Source organism: Psammomys obesus, unplaced genomic scaffold, assembly GCF_907164565.1.
Source record: "Psammomys obesus unplaced genomic scaffold, mPsaObe1.curated_primary_1811, whole genome shotgun sequence".
NCBI classification, from domain to species: domain Eukaryota; kingdom Metazoa; phylum Chordata; class Mammalia; order Rodentia; family Muridae; genus Psammomys; species Psammomys obesus.
The window spans coordinates 41,920,506-41,938,735 of NW_026585644.1; the positions used below are offsets into that span (position 1 = coordinate 41,920,506).

At 43.0% G+C, this 18,230-nt stretch overlaps 1 protein-coding gene and 1 pseudogene across 5 annotated transcripts in view; one reads left to right on the forward strand and one right to left on the reverse strand.

Moving 5' to 3' along the window:
* The window catches only part of Crim1 (cysteine rich transmembrane BMP regulator 1), a 179,188-nt gene that overhangs the window by 76,414 nt on the left and 84,544 nt on the right, over positions 1–18,230 (forward strand). For 4 of the 5 annotated variants that reach the window (XM_055618383.1, XM_055618398.1, XM_055618392.1 and 1 more), the window contains exons 3-4: positions 5,538–5,780; positions 6,820–6,940. In XM_055618383.1, coding sequence (XP_055474358.1) covers positions 5,538–5,780; positions 6,820–6,940 — 364 coding nt within the window. The remainder of the gene's footprint in view (positions 1–5,537; positions 5,781–6,819; positions 6,941–18,230) is intronic. The other variant, XM_055618406.1, reaches the window with a different exon arrangement.
* LOC129687101 (40S ribosomal protein S12-like) lies at positions 163–573 on the reverse strand (annotated as a pseudogene).

The following is an 18,230-nucleotide window of genomic DNA, read 5'->3' on the forward strand; positions in this document are numbered from 1 at the left end:
CCTCCTCTCTTCTCTTCTCTTCTCTTCTCTTCTCTTCTCTTCTCTTCTCTTCTCTTCTTCTCTTCTTCTCCTCTTCTCCTCTTCTCCTCTCCTCCTCTCCTCTCCTCTCCTCTCCTCTCCTCTCCTCTTCTCTTCTTTCTTTAAGCCAAAATGTTTCTTTATTCATTTCTTGCATTTGAAGTATTCCTCAGTGGCATCCTTGGCCTGAGATTCTTTGCCCTAGTCCTTTACCACTACCCGCTGCAACCAACCACGTTATATGGCTTGCCCTCTCAGTGGGTTTTACAGAGGCCTGCCCATTCCCCTAGTTTCTTGTTGTCTTCAGCCTTAGTCAGGTTGATTTGGTGCTCAGCACAGAGTACCTCCACCAGCCTGACATACATACATGGGCTCGTTACAGTTGGATGTAAGTCCACAAACATGGTCCCAGCACTCCTCTAAGGCTTTGGTAGCTTCGCATATGCCACGTGCTAGGCCATCATGGATGAGGGCAGTCTTCAGCACCTCCTGTAGACCAGTATTAACGTCCAGTACACCTCCAGCAGCAGTGCCTTCAGAGGCCACAGCGGTGGATTACGGGAGAGGCCGAATCTTGAGCTCACCCGAGCCTCCGCCTCCACACAATTCGGAGGTGGTAGCAGGGAAAAAGTAAAATTTCCTATTTCCTTTTCCTATCCAGTAGCTATTCATTTGCCTTTGACTTAAAACCTAGGTCCAAGCAGAAATGTTTGAAATGCATTTTCTGCCTTTGAGTTTCGGTGTTACTTTCTCTGCTGGCATGCTGTCCTGGTGAAGGCATAGAAACAACTTCTATCTTGTCATGGAGGTTCAGGTGACTAGGTTTGAATGATACTTTGTGTAATTGTTATAACATCATTTTATACTAGACAATCATATCTGTCCTCAAAGGAACAATACTAATATGGTGAAACTAATTTATTTTTCCTTAATTACTTCTGTTTGTGACTAATATTGTCACTTTAGTCTTTCTATATCTGGGGCAATTTTTTTTAAAAAATGCCAGTTGCCAGGGCAACCAGACATAAAAGCTTGCTAATTAGCTTAAGTATTATATATAGAATTGTTAGGTGCTATTGGGAAAGAATATGGAAGGACTTCTTTTCAAATAGATAAAATTAAAACTTCAAAAGTAATGCTTTTCATTCATGGGAATTTATGGTGCGGCTGTAGTTTTCTTCCTTATTTTCCCCTCAGAGAAGTGAGCAAGAGAGATGAAGAAGAATAAATAAAGATTTCCAAGAGAACTTATGTATTTGAAGTAGGCTGAGAGAGAAGGGGCCAGAGCAACAGTTGCTGATGTCATGGTAACACATTGAGTTAAGGGTGCGCTGGATGCTGAGTGTACACAGATACTTAGGTAATCGTTAAAAGATGAAAATAAAATAGCTATTAACAGTTGTAAGACAAGAAAATATCTGTAGGTTTCACAGATCTCTGTTCTCTGAAAGTGTAATTTCACAGTTCAGCAACTCAGTATAAGACTTGATGCTTATGCCTGCCAGTCATCATATTAACAGGACGAGTGAGAAGAACGTTGGTAAACAGGGTGACGTGTGAGAATTTACTGGCTCATGGGAGAGTTTGCAGAAATCAGATCAAAAGTACAAGATACAGGTGATCTAAAGTTTCAGGATTAACTTGATTTCAAATATGGGAGTTGTATTCAGTAAATAGAGAGTATATGTTGCTTTAAAATACTAGTATTAAAAATTGTCCACGAGACTATATACATGCACACGTATGTGCAAAGACAAAATCACAAAATCTCAAAAAATTAACAAAAACAAAAAATTACACAGCTCGCATTGTTAGTGACAAATCAGTAAATTGAAACAAAAGGAAAAATTCTTTCTCCCAACTTAGCTCCACAGAAGTTTTATAGCACATGTCTGCAAAAAATTCAAAGATGTTGAATTATAGATGATTTTGAAACAGGTCACATTGAGAAGCATGCATAGAATTTTAAAAATGTGACCAAAGTATTTGGCTAAAATGTTAGTCATATTTTTATGTGTTTGTAAGAAAATGAGAAATAGAAGTGAATTTAGTATTTAATGTTAATATTCTTTGAGACAACTAACAGTCTGAAAGACAGCAAGATCTCAAAATGTAAAGCATGAGGAACAGAACCACTTAAAATGGTGTTTTCTAAGAACACAAAGGATGCTTTAGCATCTCCAATTGATTGTGTTAGTTAAGTGAAAACGAGTATGATTCTTTCAAGTGAAGTTGGAACAGTGTTTGGTAAGCTTAAACTTAATTCTCAATATTCTTGGTCACTTCCAGGTTTTAAAATCCAGATTCACTTATGTCCACTTATGTTAGCTCTGTTTAACCTGCCCTGTCCCACATGTGTTGCAAAGGAGTTCTCATGTAGTAAGTCCTCATCCAAGGTTAAACTGTCAAGAAGTGATAGTGTTGAGAATGATGAAGAGCACCAAGGATTGAGTAACTAACCAGCAAGAGGTGATAGGTTGGATTTTAATGGAAGATGTTGAAGAATATGTTTGAAAAGGCCTTAACTATATATAGCAAATCTTCAGAGACTACAGATATAATACAGTGTAGGGCTGGGGCTCAGTTGGAGGAGTACTTTATATAGCTTACAGGAAGTCCTAGGTTGGATCCCCCAGAATCTCACAAAATCAAGCTTAATGGTTCATAGCATAATCCCAACACTTCGGAAGAAGAAATAGGAAGATCAGAAGTTTAAGGTCAGCCTCAGCTACATAGCTAGTTTGAGGGCAGCCTGAGCTACACAAGACCCTATCTCAAAGGAACAGATAAAGCAGTTATAGCAAATAAGCAAGCATAATAGTTCAGTGTTATTTGCAGGTAGGATTAGGGCTTTTCTTTATTATAAGTCAGTTTTTGTGTTTCCCAGCTAAGCAGGATGTTCTTTACAAAGACCAAGTTGATCCCCATCACTGAGCTTAGCCTTTTTCTCAGCTCTTTGAGGGTCCCCATCCTGATCGGGGAGGTGTCTCAACATGGGTCTCCTCAACATTGACTCCTGTACTTATCCAGGTAGTCCCTAGGAATTACAGCAAAGTAGATGACTAGGTGTTTTGAGAGGAGAGCTAAGTCCTGTGTGGCCCAGGCATGTGATTTTGTAGGCTCTGTGGTTTTCAGGATCGAATCACGAAGAAAAACAAGGCTGGGTAAAAGAGAGTTCAGCTATGGGGGTTCAACAGAAACCACAATTTGAGTCAAGAAAGAAGTTGAGCCCAGATAAATCAACTCAGGAGGGAAGAAGGGCAAGGCCAAAGTTGAGCACCTTCAACACCAGGGATTCCTAGGACAGGAGTCACAGTATGACAGGGGTTTATGAATCGCATGACCAGGGTCAGCTCATCTCAGCCCATTCAACAGCCCTCTGATCTTGGGCAGTTATCTTGACGTGCCTGAACCTTGATTTCATTTCCTGTAAAATGGAGCAAATACTAACTCAGTGGCTTGTTATGAGTGATGTCAGACGTGGGCTGTGTGTGTGTCTTATGTGGGTGTTATTGAAGTTTGCTCTTAGGCCAGACACTGTTTCACTTTCTACTCTGCTTTAAGCTTATTGGCTGTTGGTTTGATGGCAAGAGCTGGAAGAGAGGGCAGGTCTTGCGCTTTGGGTATTGTCCCTGGCTGAAGCACAGGTATAGTGAAGTGGCATTCTGTCAGACAGGAAAAGGAGGGAGCAGCTATAAGTTAAGTGACAGAAAACAAGTCACATGACCTTAACAACAACGCCATCTCCGTGTCCAACATGCAGTCCTGCTATAGTAAACAGTGCATGGGTTTGACTTCTTCTTCTGCAGGTACCTTCTTCACCTCTTCCTGAATCTCCTTACTCCCTTGATTTTGTCTCCTGTTAACAGTCCCAGAGATTCCCTATTGCAAGAGGAGACCCCTTCCACAGGCAACACTCTGTTCCCTTTTTTGGAAGGCTCGTCAGAGCATCTCTGCAGCTCACCTCTCATCCCACTCTGCTCCTTATAGTTGCCTCTCCTTCCGGACAGCTTCCGTCCCCTCTTATTCTCTTCTGCTCCCTTACTCTGTTACTATCTATAATATCAATCATTTTTCTATCACCTTTTGCTACCTTATAGAGCATATGAGAGCAGGAATCAATCTCAGTTTCTTCCTCCTCCTCTCCCTCTCTCCTGCCTTATCTTCTCCCGGTATGTCCCAAAGTGCTAAATCAGTTGGTGAGCAGTAAGTATTTCTGAGTGAATTTTCTAGAACTATAGGTGTGGGTGATCTCCTCCTGGGTGTTTCATCTGGAAAAGGAGTAGTTAGTAACAACAACAACAATAAAAAAGATGTTCAGTAGCAAGAAAGATGAGGCAGCCAAGATGGAAAATGAGGAGGAGGAGCCAGGTGAGATGGCAGGAGCCTGTAATCCCAGCACTTGGGAAGTGGAGACAGAAGGAGCAGAAGTTCCGGGTTGGCCTCTGCTAAATGAGACCTTTGAGAGAGACACAGGGAGTAAGAGAGAAACAGGCTTGGTTTGGGAAAGAGTTTCGTCTGTACTATCCAGAGCTGAGTGAAATGTGAGGTCGGGTGCCTGGATTCTCCGTTTATCAGTGATGAGGCAGGTTGCTTGATACCTCAGGTTTTTGTTTCAATCTACAATATTAAGATACCTCTTGCTTTTAATCATGCTCTGTGATTGTACCTACAGGTTTTAGTTTAGCAAATATGTTCCAGTGCCATTGCTTCACTAACATCTTGCCAACACCCTGACCTTGTTCCAAGGTCACAGTCTACAGTAGTGTAGTTTTAGATTATTTCAGTCTTTTCCTCCAGGCCTTATACTAGTATAGGTTTCTTAAAAGTTTAAACCAGAAAATGGCCTGAGGACTTTGGCTTGACAAGCTGGGACTCTGCCCCCCAATCCTAAACTTGTTGGTTAGCGCCCATGGTTGCTTTTGTCATCTCTGGAATAGAGGTGCTTCTGTAGGTCAGCTGATCACACTGAAAGGAAAGCAAGGTGTCTCCAGTGAGACTGCTGAGACAAGCCATGTAGGAAAATTGCAGGGGAATTTGTATCGTTATCGGTCTTGCTAAGGTGCGCATCATAGACTTACATAGCTTAATCGGCTCAGCTCACTGAAACTCGAGCTCTTCACGCTCATCATTGTTCATATTGTCTTCAGTCTCTGGAGGAGCCAGGTTTTATTTGTGTCTGTTTTGATTTTTAACATACATCACTATCAAAAACGAAACCATAAGACTCTTGGGTTCACAGTTAGTCCAGACCAGAGTCTGAGCCACATGAGTTCTTTCCTTAGATGTTGGCTCTCTACCACTGGTGAGGAAGGGAACTTGAGGCCTGTATTGTGCTGTCATGGGCAGATCTTGGGAGAGATTCCTATGGTTGGCTACACCAAGGCTGGAGATTTTCACCAGACTTCTTTCACTGCCCTGCTCTTTGCATAGCAAATAGACTTGGGACGAACTGTTCTTCCCACAGAAGTGCCCCACAGTGCCCTGGGCATGAGCTAAATTCTTTCTCTCCCATTTAGAAGAGAAGCCAGATTGCTCCAAGGCCCGCTGCGAAGTGCAGTTCTCTCCACGTTGTCCCGAAGATTCCATTCTGATCGAGGGCTATGCTCCTCCCGGGGAGTGCTGTCCTTTACCCAGCCGCTGCGTGTGTGACCCTGCGGGCTGTCTGCGCAAAGTCTGCCAGCCGGGATACCTGAACATTCTAGTGTCAAAAGCCTCAGGGAAGCCGGGAGAGTGCTGTGACCTCTATGAGTGCAAACCAGGTATGGGAGAGCTGGCTGGGCAGCCAGCCCCTTTGCATCAGAGGGCAGCAGGTCCCTCCTCCACTATCCTGGGCCTCTCCACTCCCACCAACATGAGCATTCTTGACTGTGCACGGAGGGCTTGCTGCTTTGGGTAATGTCTCACTTCAGGACTCTAATCAGAGAACCAAAGGGAGCATGAGCGCCACCAGGGAGGCAGCCGGCCCTTTGCTCTTTCTTCTTTTGTTTTCTTCAAGTATGTTTGATGGAGCTGTTGGGGGAAGAGTAGGGTGCTGTGGTTTCCTGCTTCACTCCCCGAGAGACGATCAGAGGCCTTGTTTGCAGATGTGCCTGTCACTTGGAAGTTTCACATTCAGAAGCACTCATACATAAAACAGAATTACTTTGGGATAAACACGTGCATCCGAAGAGCAGACGTTTTATACGGAAAAGGCCCCAGTTTTCTTCCTTGGCAGCCCCTCCCCATCTGCCTTGGCTTCAAAGCATGTGCTGTGTCATCTGACTGTTTGCTCACCTTCTCTGCCAGTATTGGAATTCTTGTCATGTCTCAGCCGTCTCTTGCTTTGTAGTTTCTCTAACAGCCTTGCCCTTGTGCCAGAGTTTCTAATGTAGTCTGTGACTAGGTCTAGATGGTAGTGATTTCCTCTTTACAAGTTTCTAATGATTGATCAGCTTTTTTTAAATGTTATTTTTCTTAATATTTTCTTCCTTTTAATTTTAGTTTTACTGTAGGTAAACGCTGCAGGCAAAGCAATCCCTTGTCCATCTCTTGAACTGCTCTGTCAGAAACACTTCTTGCTGTCCCATCACCATCCAGATAACTACATAGTCTCACTCTGTTCTCATCTTAACTCTTGTCCTCTGTTTGAGGCATACCACGGTCATATAGCATTTACTGAAAGGAAAACAGTAGATGGGCCCTGCGTTTCAGGGAAGTGAGGAATCTTTGGACATTTGTCAAGAGTCAGTATTTCATTTGGGGATTCAAAATGCAAGTAGATGTCACAGTAAACGGTGCTTCTCTGTTTGCCCCTTTCAGTTTTCAGCGTGGACTGCAGCACCGTGGAGTGTCCCCCTGTCCAGCAGGCCGTGTGCCCCCTGGACAGCTATGAAACTCAAGTGCGGTTCACAGCGGACGGCTGCTGTACCCTGCCAGCAAGGTTGGTTTGTCACCGGTTCAAGTTTCCTTTCTTCCTTATTTGCTAACACCATCCCAGGTACAGTTTCTCAAGCCTACAGCTTGTTTTCCCTTGGGAAACGCAATCCTTGCCTGTTTCTCTGGAAAAACCGCTGGACTGTTACTATTACTTGCTGTGTCCATGTCTCTCTGCACATCAAAGCCAGGCGTCATCAGGGTAAGCCATTAATCTTAAGGGCTGAGTCTCTTCCTGAAAGCAGCTGGAGGGCTAGTCAGTAGGTAAGCAAGCTTCCCCTCTGTGTGTAGATAGGGAAGCAGGGCGAGGGGGTCTGTGATAGTGAGGCGTGACATTTGATCCCTTGCGGCAGGTCTTGTCGGTGTTTAAGCCAAGTGCCCAGTGTGTTGAAGCACCTCCCTGCATCAAAGAGCTCCTCAGAAAGGGCCTCTGGACATCTGGAGTCACGCGTCTCCCGAGGCCCATTTCTTACTGAGGCAAAGAGGTGTCTGAATTCTTGAGAGTAATTCTGAAGCATCAGGCATATTTGCCTTTGGCTTATGGGAGATAAGCTGCTATCGTTTTAATCTTAGTAACAGGACATCCATTGAGCACTATAGAACAGGTTTTCTCTAGAACATGAGGGCCCTTGGGTCTGCTGTTGAAGGTCTACTGAGTATCACATGATGCTAGCCAATAGTACTTAGTTTTCAGGGAAACTGGTTTTATAGTCAGCTTCCCCTTACCCATCCATCTTCCTTATCATCACTGCCCCCTCCACCTTTTGTAGCCCTGGATGTCATCTCTGTAATACAGTCATTTCATTTCTTACCACTTTTGTTCTGCATACAGCATCAAGAGACGAAACCCTTCCCTGTTAACCTCCATCTATAGCCTTGTCTCCAGCCCAGTCCCAATGGCAGGCATTTGGCAATTAGCATTTTGATTTACTGCCTGAGTAGGCATGCTGTAGAAATGGGTTTAAAAACTAGGAACATAAGGTAGCCCATAGTTAAAGTGAACATGTGTTAGTCAGGGTTCTGTGTTGGGACCAAATCCTTGAGGTTGATTCTGGCTCATGGTCGCAGGGGTTTCAGTCCATCCTGGGAGGCGAATATGGCAGGGCAGTTTACCACATGTCCACCAGGAAGGAGGAAAGAGATTGCCTGCACTAGGGAACTCTGCTTTTCTCCCGTCTGTTCCTTTGGCCTCTAGCCTATGCCTGGCACCAACCACATTCAAGGCAATGCTCCCCACACACACACACACACCGTCACCACACACACATTACACACTTCGTTAAGCCTCTCAGAAGTGACCTCCTGGACATACCCAGAGGTGTGCTTTACCTAGCACCTGGGCCAGCAGTTCTCAACCTGTGGGTCACAACCGCTTAGGAGTTCATCTGTCAGATACCTGCATACCAGATGTTTACATTACCCTTCAAAGTTACAGTAGCAAAGTTACGTTGTGAAGTAGCAATGAAGAAGTTTTACTGTTGGGGGTCACCACAGCATGAGGAATTGTATTAAAGGGCCACAGCGTAAGGAAGGTTGAGGACCACTGGACTAGACACTTCAGAATCCCATCAGGATGATGAGGTGAGTCACTGCAGTTAAGTTTCCTCTCTCCGTAATCAGAGTAGATGCCTAGAGTTCGTTCCCATCATTGCATTGTTCACCTTGCCCGGAATAAAATGCATGTCATTAGTCTCCTAGCCTTTCTCTATGCAGAAATCTAGGATACTCTCAGACATGCCCTTTTACTGTGTTGTTTAACAAAAACTAAAATGTCCCAAATCATTTGATTTTTTTACCAACAAAGACTCAGGAGCCAGATGCTGGGGTCAAAACTTACTAGCTCAGAGAGGCACAGAAAACACCCATCTAACCTTCCTACTCAGCTCATGTCCCAGAAGGAAAAAGCCAAAAGCTAAAAGCCAGAGTGCTAGCTCAGCTGACAGCTCAGGAGGAAAAAGCCAGAGCCTAAAACCAAAGAGTCTAAATACCTTTATATACCCTCCCCCAAACTGTCTTAAATATCCTTCCTCAAAGCCCCTCCTTACTATTCTCAGCTGGTTTCTTGCTCCAACTCTTGACCTAAGGTTAGCTCTTCAATTCTGAATACAAAAAAACTCTTGAATTAAAGGTGTGTGTTAAGGCTGAGCCACAGCAAACAATAAACAGGTTTTTTTTTTACAGTTCACAATCTTGGGGTTCACAGTGGGATCAAATATCCTGAAACACTGTGTCATGAAGTAGACAAGAAAGATTTTTGTGAAGATAGTGTGCAAAAGAGGTGCAGCAGCCTCCCTGCGGCGTCGGGATGCCGTATTAGTGCAAGGCTGTATGCAAAGGGATGAACACACCTGTGCGCACACAGGTACCACCAGTCACAGCAAAAACAGTGGAGCAGTGCTAGTCGTAACAGATGTTCCTGCAAGGTCTGCATGGAGAGGAGGCTGGTGCAGTGCATCGGAGAACCTAATCAAAGCCAAGCCTGTCCTGGAGTGAAGGAAAGGGACAGTTTTGAGCTCACTTTTACACACCTCCTGTGTGCTGGAGGTGCAGGGGACATTTTCCCCAGTCACTCTTGGTGGGTGAAATGTACAGCAGCTGTAGGAAGACACGAAATCTCAGCTTAAGAAGAAAACCTCACAACTGACAGTGCTCAGCGGTGAGTCATGCTGCTTTTTGAGGTAGACTTGAGTTCCTGGCACTGGTTAGGTTCCCCTCCATCTGGATGGCCACCTGCCAGCTGTGCTTAGAAGAAATGTTACATTGGAACAGAGGTTGCACTGGATGCCTTCTGTTTCATCCCTCTTCCGTGAGTCTAGTAAACAGAAACCTTAGGGTGGTTACTACTGTATCCGTGTGATTTTGACTTGGGCATTCAGCTGAAGAATGGTCCAAGGTGAGTGTGCCTCTAACGATGGAACTGAAGAAGCACGGAGAAGGAAGTCATTCAAAGTCGCGCTGTAAATTATTTGCAGAGAGGGCTACGTTCTCACAGCTCTTACTTTCCTGTGTGTTAGATAGGCAGTGACCCATGCTTGTCCCCTTCGCTGCTACACACTCACCCTTTGTTCCTGCCCAATCACTGCCCTCCCCAAGCATTCTCATGCCCACAAACCGCGTTTGCAGCTGCCTCTTCCCATATAGTGTTTCTCTTCCTCTCTTACCTGGGCAGCATCTGCCCTCTCCGTGGATTCCATTTCCTTCTCTTTAAAGTGTTTCCCGTATTCAGCCCCCACAGATGTCTCAGGTGTACCCTTCCGCCTACTTGTAACTTCTCATGTATCTGCTTATCATCATGCTGTTTGCAATACACTGAAATCAGTAGGATTTTCATTGTTTTTTATTTTGTTGCTGCTGTTCTCTGTGATTCTCAAAATGTGGGGTACTTGTGATTCTAGTACATGGCCCAACCTGTATTTTTATAAATGAGTGAGTGAGTGAATGAATGAACAAGCCCATGCTTCGTCAAGGTAATTCATACGTTGATGAAGAAAAGAAGGAACCCTTGCAGATTCTTTATCCTTTCATCAGTCATTATGCTGCTGTTGTTTGTCTCACTTTAAAGGTCTTGCACTTGCTCTGAGATGCCTTCTTTATGCTCTACTCCTCCTCAGTACTGTAGCAACATGGCCCCTCCTAGCCATGCACTCCCCCACACAGCATGAGGCACCTTTCTCTCTCTATTCCACCTTTTCTGATATCACTCAACGTGCAGGATTCTAATTAAACTCTATTTTATTCACAAGGTCTTCATCTTTCAACTAATACCTGTCCCGTCCCCTGGGACCTCCGAATATATCCTTTTCCATGCTGTCCATTAATCATACTCTTCTTTGCACTAATATTTAATTGTTGAATGCGTAAAATCTTGTCTCTCTGGCTGAGGATGTTTCTAGAGGTCAGCAATTATGTCATCTTTTCCGCTGTGTACACACTAATATTGGTAAATGCAGAATGTGTATGATCAGGCTGTGGCTTAACCATGTTCAGGTTAGCTTAGCATTTAAAGTGGGGTCTCCCTTTTAAGTAAGTTTATAGGTCATGCTGTGATTAGAGAATTAAAGCCCAAGCAGACATACAAAAATAAAAATAAAAGGAAAATTAGCTAATGCATATTAATAGCATTTTAAGAGAAACGTATACCTTTGTTCTTATGAGAAACCAGGATAGAACAAGCAAAATTCTATCATGTTTATTGAGCTTGCTCCCCTGCCTTGTGAAGACAATTGCTAAGAACTTAGAGAAAAACTAATTGTTAGAGAATTCAGGAGAAAAAGCACTTAGGACAAAGAAGCGTAAAATATCTGAAAGTCTAGCTGTAAAAATTTACTATGCACTGACAGTAACCACTTTTTTCCTGACTCTACTGCACTTTCATGCTTTCAAAAAGCAGTTTGGGGCCCCTCCCATGTCAAAGGATAAGTTCCCCCTATTCTTAGCAACACTGTTTGACCCACCCAGGCCCCTACCTGCCTATTTCTGTATGAGTGCTTGCTCAGCTTGTGAGTTTCCTCACTCCAACCATTCATAACTCTTCATTCATCAAACATGGAGTTCTTACAAGGGCAAGACTCTGTTCTCTAGGTGTTCGTATTGTGCTTGGATAGCGTTTTCTGCTTCTGCCACTGGCGAGTTCTAATTTTCCTTCCTACCCCTGGCCACTGTAAAACTAGGTTATTCTTTCTTTTCTTGCAGCATCCCTGCTTTTTCTTTATGGCCCAAAGTCCATTTTGGTCTCTTCTGTTTCTGTTCTCCTGAAGTAGGTCCTGAAGGTGATAGACTTCTGTCACTCTTACATGGGAAAGAAGTAACTCCTGACCATTTTCAGTACGTTGTAACCTGGTGCAGAGTTGCAGGCATACACAGTGTTTATCAGTCCTTTTCTATTGGTACCAAAATGTGATGTCAGCTGAGGCAGCTCACAGTACTTTCCAAGAGGAGGTAGAAAAAAATAAGAAGTAGCCACTCAGCTTTAATCAGAAGTCTGAACACCACTGCACAGTAACAGAAGAAATGTTATACCCTATAGGGTTATGACCCCTTTGTGTTTACAGTGTCCATGAGTATGTACACAGTGTGTGTGTGCATGTACAGGTGCTGCCATACAAAGGGGATTTGCAACAAAACACCTGACGTGTCGTGTATATCAATGCAAACGCTGTCCTTGTAGAGATGGAAAAGCTGTTCTTAAACAACATGAGGATAGCAGTAACATACACAGCTTTACTCTCTCATATACCTTGCTAATTACAAACCCTTTTCTCATTTTACCATCGCTCTGACACCATGAGGAATTTACAGCTGCGAAAATGAAGTCTGGAGAACGAGTGACTTCTGTAAAGTCACAGCTGTTCCTTGTCACGAAGGGTAGAACAGGTCTGTCTTCAGGGCAGGATCTTCAAAATCCCTGTGCTCTTGCTATTGTAGTAGTTGCTGTGTTTGCTTGTTGTTTTTTAAAACAGAATGAAAAATCAGCAACGAGAGTCTATGTCTCACTGACATCTTTTTGTCAGCAAAGTAGAAATTAGTGATGTTTATGTGTTACAATTATATATTGATATGTTAGAGGCCAGCGCCAAGAGCAGAACAAAAGCAAGGAGACTTTCTTCTTTGCTTTACCTCTCTGTGTGCTGGGTTCTCTGTGGTCATTTGGGCTGGATGCCATTTGTGTCTCGGAACCCTTCTGGGATGGCTTGCAGGACACGTTTGTGTAATATCCGTCATGAACCACTTCACATGTGCCAGGAGAATGGAGTGTTACAGTACGTGTCTCTAGAAACCTGGTTGTGGGTGGCCCAGCTCCTGCCATACTGTGTTTGTGGAAGCAAGTCACTGGATGAGCCCTGATCCTAAGAGTGGCAGAGTAGATGCTACCTTTTGATGAAGAAGCTTCAAAGAATTTCGGATCATTTGTAATTCACCATGGTGTACATTTACAAAATAGGTGCCCTTTAGACCTGACGGTCTGGTTGCTGAAAACTGCTGAAAACCTGCAGGTGAGTGACCCTGTTTCAAAGACTAGGAGTTCTTCTGGCCTTGGAAATCTGTGTCTTCTGGAAGCCAGGCAGCTTTATAGTTAAGTATAGGTGCTCAGCATTTTTCCCTGCCCACGTGACCATTCGTCTCTGTGCAGATACATGTTGAGGGCCTCTGAGCACCACCTCAGCTTTAAGCATCAGTTAGGTAACTATAAATCGGACCTTCTCTCCTTAAGAAAGACTGAGTTTTTTTTCCACTCATACAACTGATATGTTGTTGGGGAAGGGGCCAGTTGAGAAGGGGCTGCCAGAACATCTTATTCATGAGACTAGGTCAATGTTTAAAACAAAAAGCCATCTATAATGGATGTGGCGTAGAAATTCTATCATTGTGTTAATCTTGTCTGGGCGAGATGGATCTGCCCTACCCGTTGTATCTGGAAGGAGGAAACAACGGAGATGCACAGCTGTGAGTCCATGTTCTCCTGCCATCAAGTCTAAACTTAGCCCATCCGGGCTGTCTGTTATGATAGCTGCCAGGTCAATCTTTGTTGTTTGTTTGTTCAATTGTTTTCCCTGCTGTAAAGGCACTTTGCTGTCTTCGGTGTGTATGCATCATTTTATAGAATTTTCATTTTGCCTCTATCATTTTTCACCAGTTTTTAAGGCAGGCAGACAGGACAGACACTAAATTGTTAAACTCTCAGGAGTGATGCCACTACATCTTGCTGGACGTCAGCTGAATTATTTAGAACATTCCATGCCTTTTGATATTTTTGTATGTTTCTTGAGAAGATGAATGTGTTTAATATAGCATAAATAGTCATTTATTCTAAATTTAATAAGAGTTGTCTTAAACTCTTTGTCCTGAAACATTATGTTATCAATTTCTGCCTATAAATATGTTTTTCTTAAAAATTATTGAGAAAAACACAAGCCAGTTATTTTGAGTTTGAAATAAATTAAGTCATTGTTTATGATATCCAGAAGCTTAAAATAGAGTTTGTTCTGGGTTGTGTGTGCTGTGAAAGCCAGGTTCCCAAGCTCCCTTTTGGCTTCTGCCTCTCCCTTGACCAAAGGGCCTGACTCTCTTCCAGAACCAAGATCCAGAGCATTTATACCTTTTTCTTTTTGGAGACTATATCAAAAATTTTGTTTTTATTTTTAACTCAAAATTTATAAGTTCAATTTTTTTCCAGCTCTTAAGTTAATTAAATATTTGTTGATATGTTGATGAAAATATTAATAGATGACTCCTGTTTTCACAAAAAATTTTTTTTTCTTAGAGTATATTTAGTACAAGAGGGTCCAAGTACAGTTCAGGGGATGAGGCCGAATCTTACAGCTCAACCCAGTTGGCAAGTTACCTACTGTGCTCCCTTTGCAGAGCCGAAGTGTGTGGAACTCAACTCGAAGCTCCCTGCAAGCTTTTTACCTTATCTTACTCTTTCTTATCTGAGCCAAAAGGAAAGCAGGAAAGGATTGCATGATCTTCAAAGTAGCTTCCACCTCTGAGTTCTTTGACTTCCCCAAATCTTCTCAATTGGACAAAACTCAAGAGGTTAGTGTTAGGAACTTCTTGGAAGGGTGGGGGAGAGGTGGGGGGGTGGGGGGAGGAAAACCTAGAAATTTTAGGAGTCAAAATATAATGGGGCAATAAATGGAGTCATGTGGTGATAGAAAAGGGAGAGTGTCTGAGGGAACTCATAGAAGAAAGATGGCTACTTTTTTTTTAATCATTTCGTTTTCTTAGAGAAAGCAAAGTAGGAAACACATAACCTACTAGACTGGCTATTCAAGCCTTGGTAGTCAGAACTGGCTTGATTATGAAAACTATGTGGTAAGCAGGCAAAATAGATGATTGTGTATTAGGTAGGTGGCTGAGTGGTTATTGCTAGTTACATTTTTCTCTTTGCACCTATGAATGGATAGTTCCTAACGAGAAAGTGGTAGAGAGTATCTGGCCAAAGGCTGAATCTACAAATAAGGATTTACTCTATTAAATTGCTGTTAGTCAATGGAATGTGGATTTCTCTGGCTGTCAGCTGCTGTGGTATGTGTGCTGTGGGAAGGATTCGGATGGGGGTGGCTACCCGGTGCCTTACACACTCCCCTCTGTGGACCACATCAGCCTGTGCATGGCTGTGCATGGCTGTGCACGGCTGTGCACGCATGCTTACTGCTCCCTGGACCCAGGCGCACATTGTTTCTCTTCTGTGGAGATTCATTTTTCCTGAGTTTTCAACTGTTTGTCCCTCTTCTCTGTCACCCTTCATTTAGCTCTGTATTCCTAATGCCTCTGTGTTTCACACTTAGTTGCACACACACAAACACACAATCAGATTTTAAGAGTTTTATGTTCTTCTTTAGCAATTTTGTAATTAGACCATATCACTTAAAATGGAAAGTTCTAAAGAAAGGGTATTTTTTTTCTGTCTTGTTTGAGCCTCAATTTGACTTTTCTCCCCTAAAACACTTACTCTGATATCCAAGACATTCTCCCAGTCACACCCTGCCCTGTCAGAACAGCTCTAAACTTAGAAATGGAAATTAGATGAAAACAAAAATGATAATCTACATACACAGTCATGGCCAGAGCAAAGGTCAAGGAAAGCCTTGCCCTAAGACCAGATCTAGGTATTTTCCCTCAGCTGCTTCAGTTGAGAAATGTAGAGTGTCACCCTAGAATGCTACTCTGCACTCCCAAACTCTGCACTTTTGAGAAAATCTATTTTGCTCTGTTGTGTGGTGATAATACAATTCTAGCAGATTGCCAGCACACTGTGCTTGGGAGTAGATGCAAGCGTTTGGGAAAGGAGCATTCTGGAGTTCCAAAATTCACAGCCTGAAATGGACTCATCCCAGATGAGGCCAGCAGAATGGAATCTTTGGCATGGCACTTCTTCCCTTCAGAAGCATGTAAGTTAATAAAAATTAATCTGACCACTTAACTGCAGTGAGTGAAAACAAGGTGTACCGATTCGGAAAATGCTCAAGTCTATTAAAACAGTCCAACAAAAACTCATTGAGGGAAGACAGAGAACTCTGGGCTCTGTGTGGGGTGTGGCACTTACTAACACGAAAGGCCTCAGCAGTTTCCAAGTATCACCAGTGCAAGAAAGCTCTGGACCCCTAGAGGCCCATCTGGTGGAGGCACACACCATAGGGAACTCTCCTTCAAGAGAAACACCCGATTAAGAGACTTGTTTTTCACCAAGTAATGAAAATTGGATTATACAGAAAAATAAAAAATAAAACCTGTCCAGGCATGTGCTACTTTTACATTGAGACCAAGACAGTAGCAAACTCAAAGAGATACCCATATGGAAAATGATGGAGAATACTTACTCTTAGTCCTCCCATCTGCCCTATTTTCCACTTTTAAATAACACACTTCACTTCCTACTGAAAATGAAGTAGATTTGCTTATTCCTCGGTTGCATCTGAGAAATGGGCTCTGAGACAATGTTGCACTTGCCATTCTGTCTGTTAAAGTATGGATCCTGAGGTAGGTAGTTGAACGTTCCATAGTTGTTCTTCTCAGCTCTTATCTCCAGAGGCCCACCTGTTCAGTCCTTGAAGCAATTAGCAGAGCCTTAGGTTGGAAGTAGTTCACCAAGGACTATCAGCAGAGCATACCCTCCCTGCCCAGATAGATAACATTAAAGCTGACCTTCCTGGGGGGAGTTGGAAGCCCCACCCACCCATTTTATGCTTGGAACACAGCGATCTCTTCTTCCACCTCTGTGAGACAGTCTCGGGTACCCCAGATCATTGGGTCATATTTGTTGGATACCTTATGGCTGTTAACATTGTGCTGGATAATTAAGTTGCTTTTCTCCTGCCAACTCAAGCTAAGCAGTAGAAATTGTCCCTGAATATACAGTTCCAAAAAGCCTTGATCAAATTAAGTGTCTTGTAATGAATTATCATGTCCATCTGTTCTGTGTTCCCATCTCAACAAAGATGGATCTATCTATCTATCTATCTATCTATCTATCTATCTATCTATCTATTTTTTTAAAGATCAGTTTGTTAGTAGCCTTTTTGTCTTTTTTTTTTCCCAAGACAGGATTTCTCTGTGTAGCCTGGGCTGTCCTGGACTCATTTTGTAGACCAGGCTGGCCTCATACTCACAGAGATCTGCTTGCCTCTGCCTCCCCAAGTGCTGGGATTACAGGCATGAGCCACTGTGTTCAGCTGACTTTTTTTTTTTTTTAATTCAGTTCTTCTTTGAGGTATGCATTGTTGTTTCCTTTAATTTAAGTAATTCCTCCAGCTGCTTTTTGAGGATAAATTATACAATGTGTAAAATGTGCATTAACATGTGCACTTAAAACATTCCTGACTCTTGACATGCTATGGCAGTAGCATTCTCTTTGTTTTTAAACACATGCAAAAAAATGGTTGCAAGTATATTTGGAGCCCTTCTTTCTCAACTTAGAAAAGAACATTTATTCTGTTGCCCTCTGTCATAGTAATTTTTGGCCCAAAAGAGCAAATCAACTCATGACTAAAAAGCCAGAGTCTATATTAAACTCTGATGTTTTCTGAAACAAAATAATTGTAAGAATTCCATGTTATTATTGGACCCAACCCCAGATTGAAGAAAATATGCTTTCCTAGAAGTTAAAGTCCTACCCATTAGAAATGAGCTATCTCTCCAGGAGGGTACTTGGCTTGTCAGCCATGCTCTTCAGATGTGTGAGCTCTCACCCTTTCCGTACCAGGGCTGTGTCCTTGTGTCTACTCTCCTCCATGAACTGAACTCAGAGCCTTTGTTTCGTATTTGTGTTAGTCCTGCAAACAAGCAAACAGCACCTTATATTTAGCTTATATTTGTTCGGAATGGTTTGGACATGAGAGCTAAGGGAAAGCAAGTGGCTCCTTTTAAGCCTTGGGTGAGACTCGATGCAGAATCCACAGCATTGGATAGAATTAAACTTCAGGGCTTTCTCCATCCACCCCCACTGTTGTCATTGGCATCATCAACATCCAGAAAATAGAGTGATGCTGTAGACAATTCTGCATGGGGGAAAAAAGGCTCTGTAAGCTTATCTAAAGAAATGTAAGATGTTACCTCTTCTGGAAAAACTAAAAGAAGCCTGTTATTTCATAGAGCATATTTTACCCACTTTGCACAGAGGTGTCAGCTGCACACCAGTGCACTTGACAGTTTGTAGAGATTCAAGGCTGTGTTTGCCTGGAAGACATTGAACAGCTTAACTGGAACCCTGGAGGTGGAGACAGCTGGCTTCCCTTGGCCTTTCTAAGTTAGTCTGTTGTGAATGGACCATGCAGACAAAAGCCTTTTAAGTTATC